General features: G+C 35.0%; 1 protein-coding gene across 1 annotated transcript; it reads right to left on the bottom strand.

Annotated features, from left to right (window-relative positions):
- Positions 1 to 5206: 5206 nt before the first annotated feature.
- Positions 5207 to 6342, bottom strand: LOC149240063 (uncharacterized). The gene is made up of 2 exons (XM_089367242.1): positions 6216 to 6342; positions 5207 to 6014 (listed from the first exon to the last, which is right to left on the bottom strand). The coding sequence occupies exons 1-2, from the start codon at positions 6228 to 6230 to the stop codon at positions 5517 to 5519; spliced, it is 513 nt and encodes a 170-aa protein (XP_089223368.1). The 5' UTR covers positions 6231 to 6342; the 3' UTR covers positions 5207 to 5516.
- Positions 6343 to 13183: the final 6841 nt, after the last annotated feature.

The following is a 13183-nucleotide window of genomic DNA, read 5'->3' as shown; positions in this document are numbered from 1 at the left end:
CTAGAAGTTCTCAATGGGGATTTTGACCTAAAAAATGGTGACCCAAGCATGAAACCCATGATTTAATAAGTCACAATAATAATAATAATAATAATAATTTTCTTTATTCTTTTGACAAGAACATCACATGATGACTCAAGTACATTATTGAAGACTGAACATAGTTACATTTTCCAGCAACCTTGATAGAGTGAACTTCTTATAACATATTGGGAAAGAAGTTAGCTAAGTTATTCACTAGATCAAATGCTGCAATATTTTTTCTTGGATCTGGAGGACCGTGATTCTCAGACGAAGAGGCATATTATGGAAGTGCTCCTTTTACAAATGAATAAAACAAGAAATAATTCTTCCAACTGCTACCCTTAGCATGCTCTTCAAAGATGAGAGTAATACTAGTGTTGCTTCCCGAAGGAAAAGAAAAATCACTAATCTATTCAATAAATAGAGAAGTGATTCCTTTCTATGTATAGTAAGTCCATAGTTCGTGTCTTGTCATCATAAAGAATTCCCTCAAAATCTTCAATGTCATTTATCTTCCAAACTTTTGAAGTTCCTTCTCTTTGTGCATAATATGTAGCATCTTCTAGAAAAGATGTGTAGGTTTTGTTTATCCTTGACAAGCATCAGTATTTATAGGAAATTTTACAGAAAACATCTTATCAAACATATCTTTATTTGTAAGCTTGGTTTCTTTTTTCTTCAAATTTTCTTGATTTCAATTTTTTTTTACATGCCTTCAATTGAAACGTTGGAAGCATCCATGAGCATTCTCTATAGAAATATATTCTTTTTTTGCAGGCCCCGGGCTTCAAATCTTTAGCAACATCAACTTTTGCGAGAAACATACTTTCTTCCATCTCTGGAAAAAATTGGATGTTTTGATTTCATTGTCTTCACTTTCTCTATAGGCTCAAACTACCTCCATTAGCCATTGTTGTCACCCAGCCAAATGGAGAGGTAATGGCGCCAAATTTCTGTAAGCAAACAACAAGAATGAATAAGAATATGCATTATAACAACAAGAACACACTTACGAGAATACACCAGGCATATAAATATTGGGAAAGGAATTCCAATCTAGGTTTGCATGGAACATATTATATACTTATGTATGAAGGAGGTATTTGGAGTATTTGTACCCACTCTCAATTACCTATTTACTTTATCTTTATACATTTACAAAAGTTTACTGACATTTACTCATAACAAATGATAACATCTTAATCCTAAAAGGCCCCTCAATACTCACACAAGAAGAAATTAGAGAAACAAGAGAGATGTAAAATATTAAGAGATGATATATGTGAGAGAAGCAATAGAACATTAACAAAATAATAAAAAAGTTAGATCCTAGAGTTACTGGAAATGCTAAATAAGATTCAAAACTAGAACAAAAAGAACAAGAAAGGGAGGGTGACCATGATAAAGTCTCTTCTACACAATTGGCCGAAAATAAAAAATAAATATAGGTAATGCTAGAGTATAAATTTCATTTTATGAGGGTACTTTGAAAGATAAGAGTCTAATTTAATTAGGTAGAAAATTAGAATGATATGTTGAATATGAGAAAACTAAGTATCCACATTAGGTGAATTTTGTTACCACCAAGTTGATGGGGAACATAACTTTATGGTGGGATTGTGTTTAGAAAAATATCATTTATAACAAGAAGGATAAAATCATGACAAGGAATAAATTTGTAAGTAAGATGAATGATAATTTTTTACATATATATTATCAACAATTTCTCTACAAGTGAATAATTTCATGCAAAAGTGTTAATATGGGAGAGTATATCCTTATTACACACAAAGGTGCCAATAGCTCTATTCAACAATGTAATTGCACAAATATAAATACGATGAGATTTTTTTGAAGATAAGAAAACTATCTTAGACACTCGATTTTTTGGTTGAGAGAATATCTCAATCTCACATGAAACTAGGTAACTAATTTCTTGAGAGAATATCTCAAATCGACTAGGCATCAACAACCTCTTAACTAATAGGAACAAACTCCTTCATGCAAATACTATAACTCTACCTAATATTGACCAATAATCTCAATAATTAATTATGATCACGGATATTAAAACAAGTGGAAGTTATATACTCTAGTAAAAAGAAGACATCAATTTGAGAATACACTAATGAATTCTTTAGATCATTAATTAAATCCAGCATTCATGAACTACAATTTGGGAGAGACACAAGGTTTTCCAATTTCTCAAGATGTCAAAGTTAGGATGCGATGATCACCCATTAATTTCCTACTATACATGAAGCAAATCATAACAATGTTGATGATGGAGATAATATTCACAAGGACTTCACTTGTTGATCAATATATTATCATGTTTATTCATAAAGGGGTTCCTAAAATTGTTAAAAAGAAAGACAATACATTGTAGGTATGGGAGGCTTGTTGCAAGGTATGTGGAATTTTCAAATATTGGGGAGTACAAAAATAAGTATCTAATAAAATTATGTAGTTTTTTTCATTGGAAATATGTATTGGGATGGGGGTTCCACAAAACAAATTTTGGAGGCATTTATTAATGTCTAGTGAAATTCAGGTTCATTCTTTAATATCCCTTGAATGCACAAGTTGTATCACAAGTTCACAAGGTGAAGAACCCGTGATAAGCTTAGTGGGAGATAATAGAGTGATCAAGGAGGAGATATTCAAGAAATTTGTTCCATAGGCTTTATAAGAATTCAAATACATATAAAAAATGATGATTAAGAAATAGTAGTAGTTAAAGATATAAACAAGATAACCATATTGGTAGAGGTGAAACTTTTAGTAGAAAAAGAGGAGGCAAGTATGTTCTTTCATTTTTCAAGGATGCGAAATAGGGGAATGGGGTGGAAAAATCCCCTAAGAACCAAAATGATGGAAAAATAAATGATACAAATGAACATGTGATGAAAATAGAGGATTCTTATGTTAGAGATTATATTATAAAAATCACCAAGATAAAGGAGAAAATATTACACAAAAGGGTGCTACTTAATCTACATGAGAAAATTGTTGAAAAACCTACACAAAAGAATAATATCTTTAAGGAAAAGTTTAAGGTATATGTCAAGCATTATAATCTATATATTGATGGTGGAAGAATTGGAAATTTAGTGTCTACATCAATGCTAAAGTGACTGATGTTGAAATGTGCACCGCATCTTAGTGCATACATATTTTTTATGACGACAAAAAGGACATTAAGTTATTGTTTCCCAATAGTGCCTTTTGAATTCTCAAATATGAATTTTTATGTGGTGTTGATACCATAGGTTTTTGTGAGGTATTTTTAGTATATAGGAGAACATTCATGATGGATTGACGAATTCTTAAATGGTAAGAATCTCTTATTTTACCATTGGAATTAACAATAGGGAGATTTCAAATTATTTTGTAATTCGTTTCCAATTCAGGCATATGGAGTGCGAATGCAACACCCACACTTCCACACTCATTTCTGGGTAGCTTTAACTATGCCAAATGTGGAGGAATTTAGTTGTGCAGAATGTAGAGGTTAGTCCGTACTCCACACAATGAACTTGCTCCTCACTCCACAGAATGAATTGGAGATTATTTGAGCCTTCCTTGTCTACGTAAAGAACCTCCAATTGCATTAGTTCTGACATCATTGGGCATTTCATTAGCATAACAATTTCAGTGTCTCACTAAAAGAATGACCACTCAGAAAATTAGTCTTAAACTCAAAAAAATAAAAACCAATGGACTCTGACACGAAGAAATTTCTATATTCCCTCCCAAGCAAGGACTAATAATCCTTATGAATTTTTAAACTCTTATATAATTTTGGTGGTTTAAAAAATTATACTTATTTTGTACTTTTATATAATCTAAGGAATGTTTATGATAGGACATGGATTTTTCCGTACATGTACGAGATAAAAAAGTTGTATAGCCACTTTGTATAACGCCTAATGTAAATCTTTAAAAATACCATCCTAATATGAACTTTTGAAATTTTATTGACTTTAATTTTATTAGAAATAAATATCAAGATAGCATCTCTTACATTTGTTCATCCATTTTAAACTTGTTGTTTTAATTATCCTTATATTTACTCATCTTCCCAGTCATCTCTAAAATCATGGTGTTATATCTACTTCTTCGTTCCTTGGTTTTCAAGGATTTTCGAAAAAAATCGCAAATTATAATGAACAAGTTTGGTCTTCAACAAAAAAATATTGGAGACCCATCTTCCGAGTCATCTCTAAGATCATGTTGTTACATTTACTTCATCGATTTTCGGTTTTCAAGGATTTTCGCAAATTATTATGAACAAGTGTGGTTTTCAAAAAAAAAAATTTGGACTTAGAATATTCTTTTCCAAGACTAGATAGATTTAAAGAAGGTTCATGAGTAGAAAACAAAAAAAAAAAAAAACTATACCGGAGCATTAAAATAAATGAGGAACAAGAATTGAAAGATCTCCTAGCTGACTAGACAAATGCATGAAACCTATGTGGTGTAAATTTCTCAACAAAATGAAGTTAAATATATATTGATCTTGTGATGATGAAGGATAGTTTGAGGAAGAAAATTATATATGTGTGAAAGTTTCTTTTTAACAATTCTTTTTAGCTGTCATCTCTATATTCACAAGTCTTTTTCAGTGTCATTGGAAGACAAAGACATCATTCATTTAGTAAAGATGAAAATGATAACGTTGTAGAAATTTTTAAAAACATAATATAATACATAAAAGAAATAAACGTTTTCAAAAGACATAATATGAGATGGAATAAGATTCACTGGGAGCCATGAATACATTTCATGGAGCGCCAATTACCCTGAAGGAAGATGACAGTTATGGCAGCCAGACTACACATTGATCATATATACTTCAAAACAACTAAATAGGCGATCTTAGTTGTGCATAAATTTGTTGTTGGTACCAGGAAAAAATAAATTCTACACCTTGATCATATATACCTCAAAACAACTAAGTAGGCGAGCTTAGTTGTGCATAAATTTGTTGTTGGTACAAGGAAAAAATAAATTTTCAGCATTTAATAACATGACAAAATCTGTATGAATAGTTTTAATTTTATGGAATGCTTAACTGCTTCACGGTTATCAGCTTCCACGATGTTTTGTCATATAACATTTAAAATTAACCTAACTATGATGCACTATATTTATAATCATAAGAAATTTAATAGGGAGATTGGAGATAATAATTACTACTGCAAATATATTATTAACTGGAAACTATAATTACTAGGTTTTACAAACTCTTATACTTTGAAATGGTTTGCTTTGAATATAGGCGAGATGGCGGACCAGATCATGAATTGATGCAGAGGGGATCACAAACTGAACTGGAGTGAACGCGCTAAATACATCATTACCTAAACCAAATATGGTCTAAAATACTATAATCCAATAGGTTTCCTATAGAAACACCCACCCCAGATCTATTTTATTCTCCTTCCACAACTATTAATCTATCCTTGAGCCTGATGCTCACCTTCGGCCTACACTTCAGTGGGAGCTGCTTCAACCGGCTTTGCTTCTTCAACAACACTCTCTTCAACTGTTGCAGTTGCTTCTTCTGGAACTTCAGCAGGTGCTTCTTGCTCAGCCGATGATCCTTCAGTCTTTTCTTCTGCTTCATGAACTTCTTCCTTAACGGGTGGTTTTTCAGCTATCTCTTCAACACCTGCGGCTTCGGCGGGAGGTTGAACTACTTGGGTTGCGTTTTCCGTTTCCTTGGATTCCATCTGGGCCGATTCTGCTTCGGGCTCCGAGGCATGTGGCTTTACACCCAATTCCTCTGCAGATTTCTCAACGGCGGTGGGGTTTTTATCGACTGTTTTCTCTGCCACCGGAAACTCCTCAGCGGGACTGGAAACGAGTGCTTCTTCTTCAGTAGTCTTTTCGGTCGTGGGTTCGATCTCGGTGACCTTCACAGCATCCAATCCGGCCTTCAACTGTTCTTCGCTTGCAATCAATCCAGCTGGCGCTGCAGCAGCCTGCATAAACAAACAATACATCACGGGATTACCCCCGTAGTGAGTTTGTAGAAGCAAAGATCTGTGCAAAGTTAAATAGATTGAGATCCATAGATCTCTCTACGGATTATGCAATCAAAATAAAACTATGAAAATAAAATTGATACCAAACATAACATATAATGGGAATGCATGCCAACATGCAGAAAATCACTGATGTACCTCAACACCTGCCATATTCTACTATATGATGGACAAACTGGTCTTCTAATTCAAACAAACTTTAATCAATTGAATCAGAAGCTCGATGGCTGGGCTTCATTAATCTTGCAATTCAAGTGGCCCGGATGGTCTATTTATACTACTAAGGAAGATTCGCTTGAGAAGATGATTTATTAAAAAGTTGCAAATAGTGAAGTGAAAATAACACCTGCTTTTGTCAGCAGGACGGAGGAAGGAGTGGGAGTTATAGCGATAGCGGTAACAGTGTGCATGACTAAAAGGCCATCGATTTTCCACGATCGAGACCGTGCTACCAGTTAAGTCTGACAACTGAATAGGCCATGCTGCCTGCCCAGTCTGCCAAAATATAAATCACAAAGTTTTGATTGGCTTAAAACAGTTTAGATCTGGTCTCCATCTCACAATTTCTGTATGGTGTAAGTGTAAATTTTGAGAAAAAGTTTACTTTTAGAAAAGTTATTCTTCTTAGTTTTTTTTGGAAAAGTTATTCTTCTTAGTTTTTGATAAATCTCGAGTTTGCTTTGCTCAAAACGTTTACATCATTACATAATTATGTATGGCTTGGATAATTTCTCTTTTATGTTGGAAGTAATGTTTCCATGTGTTTTAGGCTGTTGTAAGTTGTTATTATAAGTCTTTAGTTGCTAGGAATAGTTGTTTTTCTATGTGTAAATTGTACTAGCTATCTAGATCTACTTTCTTAAAATCTAGATTCATGAAAATCAATAATATAAACCCTAATTGTGATCAATAAAAAACAATAAATTGTGATTTGTTGTATTCACAATCCCTCTCTGCTAGTCTCTCAATTTCTATCCCTTTTTTCAGAATTTTGTAATACAATTTATGATAAAATTATGAATTTAAATTATTTAAATTTTGTAAACATATAAATAGATCATTTATATCCAAGGCCTAAAACTCAATTTCTTCATGTTATATCACTGGAACTTAACATTCCAAGAAATTCTTTCCAAATTTCTATCAAAATTGACTATAAAAATTACTATCTAACCGTACTGCTTTTTCTTCAGCGATTCACAGCTGATGTTTAAATAGACCCTGGGTTTTGCGATCGACCACGGCAAGGAACTTTACACTTAAATTGGAATGAGTATTAACGTAATGGTATTTTCAAAACGGGAAGGAGGGCGTTTCTTTGAGGTGGGGCCACGCCATGTCAGATATCAGCGAACTACCAGCCGGAATTCCAATAGCGTCAGGAAATACGAAGGACGACGTGAATAGCACGAAGCGAGCCAGCTGCCTCGCTACGGTGGTTCGAAAATTTAGCGGGTCCCACCTGGACTGCAAGACAGCTTGGACGGCCAGATAAGCTCACGAGGTTGCACGTGAGCGGTCGGCCAACATAGGGTGGGCCCATATGGTTCACATCAGCTTTCCTTGAATATCATTCCAAAATCATGGCTTTCGAGCTTTTCTTATGTTGTTTTCATGATTAAATTTTTTTGTGATAGTGAATTGTGTTCTTGCACAAGATCTTTCGTAAAGAAGGATCTTCTATCTACGATGAATAAAAATCATCTCCTTCACGGAAAAAATCTTTTATAAAGGATTAATGAAACTACTATAAGATCAAGCAAATTTTTTATTTTTAAATAAAGTTGGGTAATTTGTTAATTTATACTATACTATTTGGAATTATTGCTCCACTTTAAAGATGGTTGATACTAACTTGTAACTTAATAACTTGAGATATTAGTACAATTTAGAAATAATACAATTATATACAATGATCAATTTTCACTTATTTGTATAAACAAATTAAAATGATTAAATTATTTACTCAGCGTATTCATATGAGCTAATAGCTCATATGTAATGTATTAAATTATGTACTGAACCTACTAATATGAGCTAATAGCCCATATGTGATGTAGAAGCATTAATGGGGTTTTTGACAAATCTCGTATTATCTCACAACCTTAAATATGAAAATATGTTCAATTTACTAGTAGTTTTGTTTCAAGTTATCCATATTTTCAATGTGTAGATTAATGCTGAATTTTTTTAGTTAAAGAACACCCTTATATGATATTGAAAATTGAATTATGGATATGTTGTAAAGGATTTTTTCTCTACCTAGAAAACAAAATTGAAAAAAAAGGAAAGTGAGTTTAGATTCCACACCCAAACATAGAACCAATGCATAGATAAATTTGATAATTATATCTCAACACAAACAATGGCTTAGTATTTTAGTTACCACATATATTTATATCTTGAAATCAATATATGGAATTTCTAACAAGAAATTAAGTACATATTTTCAACATGCTCACCAATTTCTAATAAAGGCTATTGAATTTCGATAAAATGTAGATTTACAAAATTGGTGCATAGTAATTTGATTAACAAAAACATTCCATGTTTGCATTCATAAATTCCTAGTATTTTGATCGTCTCATTATTATACTTTGTAATTATGGTACTAAATTTTGATATGTTGTGAAGAACACATTTCTCTTTCTTCTCACCAAAGTTCATAAAAAACTGTCATGTTTAAGCATTACGCCCATTTTAGGGTCATTTCGAGAAGTCCTTATTATAGGAGCTCAATATTTTGTCTTATATGTTGACAAATTTGGAACTAGTGTTTGAAATTTTTATATGACTTAGAATACATATCCTTTACCTTCCATCAAAATTTCATTAAAAAATATTGAGTTTAAATTGTTTAATAAGTAAAAACAAAGTAAATGCCTTCTTGAATTTTCCACATGTGCATATTTTCCTAATTTTTCTTTAAATATTCAAAATTCAAATTATGGTTTTCACTTGCAAAGTATGCAAATAATCATTAAGTTGTATTGTTCCAAAAAACATAATTCTTTCAGCTACCCAATGAAATAAATGGTCAAAAAGGTCTTAACCCTAAGGGTAGATGAATTGGCAACCACCATGAAAATGAAGTGTTATGTACTGAGATATTCAAGGTTCAAGTTCAAGTCCTCTTGACTTACCCATTTTTGAATGAGGAATGGGTTATAGTGGTAGTGGTTGGAATCAACACCATGTCATGAAAGCGTTATAGTGGTAGTGATTAAAATCTACACCATGGGGTTATAGTGGTAATGGTTGGAATCGACACCATAGGGTTATAATGGTAGTGATTGGAATCAATACCATGTCATGAAAATGTTATAGTGATAGTGGTTTAAATCGACACCATGTCAAATGAATAGAAAACCGATCTAATTATTAATTTGTTAATTTCTCTAATCACAAAAAAAATGAAATAAAAAGTTACTTTCTCATAGCTTAAATCACTAAACCTTTGGTCTCTCTTATATTACCTTGTAGAGCAAGTATGTGTGAAATTCAAAGAACTAAGAATTATATGTATTTTCATTTAATGAATAAAAATTGAGTTACATGTTTAGTTCTATGTAACATATTTTAAATATGTTCTTTTCTTACGAGCCTTTACTATGTTATTCTATTCATAGCTAAACACTATATGAAGTGATTTAATTCTAGGATAAAAAGAGACTAGCATATATTGATGTATGTGATTGTATGTCCCTTGAAAAAGATTTATACATCTGTTGAATTAGTTTTGATGATGGAGGTTGTGCTATTGAATTGAAATTGCTCGAGTATTATTCTTTCTAGATGGTACTAAGAATGAATTCCATTGTTTATGGTAATTGGTGTGAAAATTACTAGGATTATGGGAATAGCCATGCCTCATATGATCCGGATCTAAACAGGAATGCAAAAAATTACCAATATAACCACTAATACAAATATGTCGTAGAAATAACACTTCATTTCATTAATATCAAATACTGGAATATGCTTACAAACAGAATGGAAATAATACTAGCTCGGGCAATGGTAACTTATCTCTTAGAAGAGATGGGGCGACTACATGCCTCCGAAATGTGTTACAATGAGGCTACAAGGCCTATTTATTATTGAGAAACAATGGAAAACCCTAAACATCCAAAAACCTAACCCTAGGAGATGAAGCGCCAAACTATGGGCCCCGTTTGGGTAAACTAGTACATCAATTTCCTGGGGTCGTAACTTTGGCACACGATCTCTATTTGACACGCACAATACCTCGTTAGAAATTTCTATCTGAGGACTACAACTTTTGAGTGAGAGAAATCGGTACATGACCCATGTTGCTCCCATTTTCCCAAAGAACATCGTTTAGGGCCTCAAAATGGCTCCGGAAGATCAAGACCCGAAAAATTGCCAAAATAGTAAATTGTGCTACAAATAAGGAAACTGAAACATTGAAATAAACAATGGTGGGGGTCCAAGTGGAACAGGCAGGTGGCCACCAATATCCACCTGGATCATTCCTCCCCCCTTAGGAAGCAATGGTCCCCATTGCGTTGAGTTCCTCCATGAGATGAGGAAACTTTTACTGAACTTGGTCCCTAGTGAGCCACTTGCCCTGGTGAAGGAGTTGGCATGCTTTGGCAATTCGATATAATTTGATCCTCTATTGTTGGCTGTTCTTAGTATGAGTGTCCATGATCCGATCATTTGTGGGTTTTTCCATGCAATCTGGATTTAACTCTATACATGCGAGTTGTTCTGCAATGTCTAATGTGTTTAGCAATGGTGGGAAGTATGGTAGAAGGCAGTCCACATTGAACACTAGGTGTAGGCCAAGGAATGGGGGAATGATGAGCTCAAATGGATTGTCTCCCACAACCTTGGTAATGGTGTAAGGACCATATCAGAGTGGTATGAGTTTCTGATAGGCTTCGGTATGGTGTTCCTTCTGTAAATGCAACTAGACTTTGTCGCCCACCTAAAACTTGTGTGGCACCTGATCTTGATCATGTCGTTGCTTGTACTTGGCATTTGATTTCTCTAGAATTTCATGGACCTGCTGGAGGATATGTTGGATGTGCTCAATGAAGTTATTTTCCTTATCGATTTCGAACTGGACATGAGCCGAATCTGCCTGAGTAGCTACAAATGGCATGGCCACATCAATGGGAAATAGTGGCTGGAATCCGAAGCCCACCTAAAAAGGGTTGTGGCTAGTCGAGCTGTGGAGAGCTCGGTTATTATTGTGCTGAACATAGGGGAGGCTCTCATCCCATGTGCATGGATGCTTTGAGTTGTACATGTGCAAAATGTGTACGATCATCCTGTTGACGACGTTTGTCTCGCCATCAATTTGGGGATGGAAAGCTATGGACTTAGTGAACTTGGTGTCTAGTATCGACCAGAGACTGGACCAAAATGTACTGAGGAACCTGTTGTCCCGATCTAAGATGATAGACTGTCAGATCCCAAAGTGTACCCACACTCGTTCAAAGAAGAGTTTAGCAGTGGCTTTTGCTGTGATATTCTTCTTGCAGGCCACCATAATGGCCATCTTCGAGAATTTGTCGATGACCACAAAAACACCATCGTTTCCATGCTTAGTAGAAGGAAGGCCCAACATGTAATCCATGGAGATGGATTCCCAAGGTCGACTACGGGTAGGCAGCGGAGTACAGAGGCCTTGCTTCTTGATGGTCGATTTGGCAATGGTGCAAGGAGTGCAGGATCTGATGTACTTACCGACATCCTATCGAAGATTTGGCCAATAGAAATTCTTCTGCAATATTTCCATTATTTTCTCGACCCCAAAATTCCCAGCGGCCTGACTATAGTGTGCTTCCCAAATCATCTTGGCAACCTCACTTGAAGGAACACAAAGGTGTCCTAGGTGGCATAACAGGGCATCCTGGAGGTGAAAATCTGGATCTTGCTGACCCTCCAAGAGAGTCTGGGAATGTGTGGCTGAATTCTGGGTCGCTTTTGTAGAGAAGTGGCCAATCAGAAGTCTCGTGCTCACAAGAGTTGAGAACGGTGGTTAATACCATGATCAGTGGTCGGTTGAGGTAGTCTACATCATTATTGATGCTACCCTTCTTATACTTGATATTCAAATGGAACTGTTGCAGGTATGTGGACCACTTCTGATGGCTATCATTCTACAACTTCCCTTGTGTTTGTATGAACTACAAGGGTCGGTGGTCTATGTGGATGACCGTTTCCTTCCCCAAAATGTAATGCTTCTATTATCGGTAGGCCCACAGAATAGAATACATCTCTTTGTCATAAGTGGGATACTTCCAAACTATGTCTGAAAGTGTCTCATTGTTATATGCCACTGGATGCCCCTGTTGAGTAAGGATTACCCCAATAGCATAGTGAGAGGCATTTGTCTCGATCTCAAATGGTTTTTGTAAGTTTGGTAATGCGAGCACTGGTGTAGAGAAAAGGCGATGCTTCAACTCTACGAATGCCCTCTGTTGAGATTCATACCAAAATAATTTTTCTTTCGCTCCTCCCTTGGTGACTTGACTCAAGTGCCAAGTGGTATGAGAGAATCCCAACACGAACCTGCGGTAGAAATTTGCAAGACCCAGAGAGTTGCAGAGCTCTGTCAGAGTGGTTGGAGCTGGCCAATCTCGAATGACTTGGATCTTGGTTGGATCCACATGCATCCCCCGTTCATCAATAATGAATCCTAGATACTAAACCTGGGTCACCAAAAGTGCATTTCTCCAAATTGGCACATAGCTTATGTTGTTGTAGTGTTTTGAGAACTTGTCGGACATGACGGAGGTACTCTTCCCAACTCTAGCTGAAGAACAGGATGTCATCAAAGTATACCACTACAAATGACTTGTTGAATGGTCGCAAGATGTCATCCATCAACCTCATGAAGGTTACAGGATCATTTTTCAACCCAAAAGGCATAACCAACCATTCGAAAAGGGCCTCCTTGGATTTGAAGACAGTATTCCACACATTGGAGGGTTCAATTGGTACCTGTAGATATCCTAATTTCAAGTTGATCTTGCTGAAATATTTTTCTCCTTCAGTTGGTCCAGAAGGTCGTCAATCAATGGGATCGGGTACCTATTTCTAATAGTGATCTTGTTCAATGCTTGATAGTC

The sequence above is a fragment of the Pinus tabuliformis genome, chromosome 8 (assembly GCF_031772625.1).
Source record: "Pinus tabuliformis cultivar Carrire ecotype Pingquan chromosome 8, CPIR1, whole genome shotgun sequence".
Classification (NCBI taxonomy): Eukaryota; Viridiplantae; Streptophyta; class Pinopsida; order Pinales; family Pinaceae; genus Pinus; species Pinus tabuliformis.
Note: the sequence above shows the minus strand (reverse complement) of the source record. Positions and strands in the feature narration are given on the sequence as shown.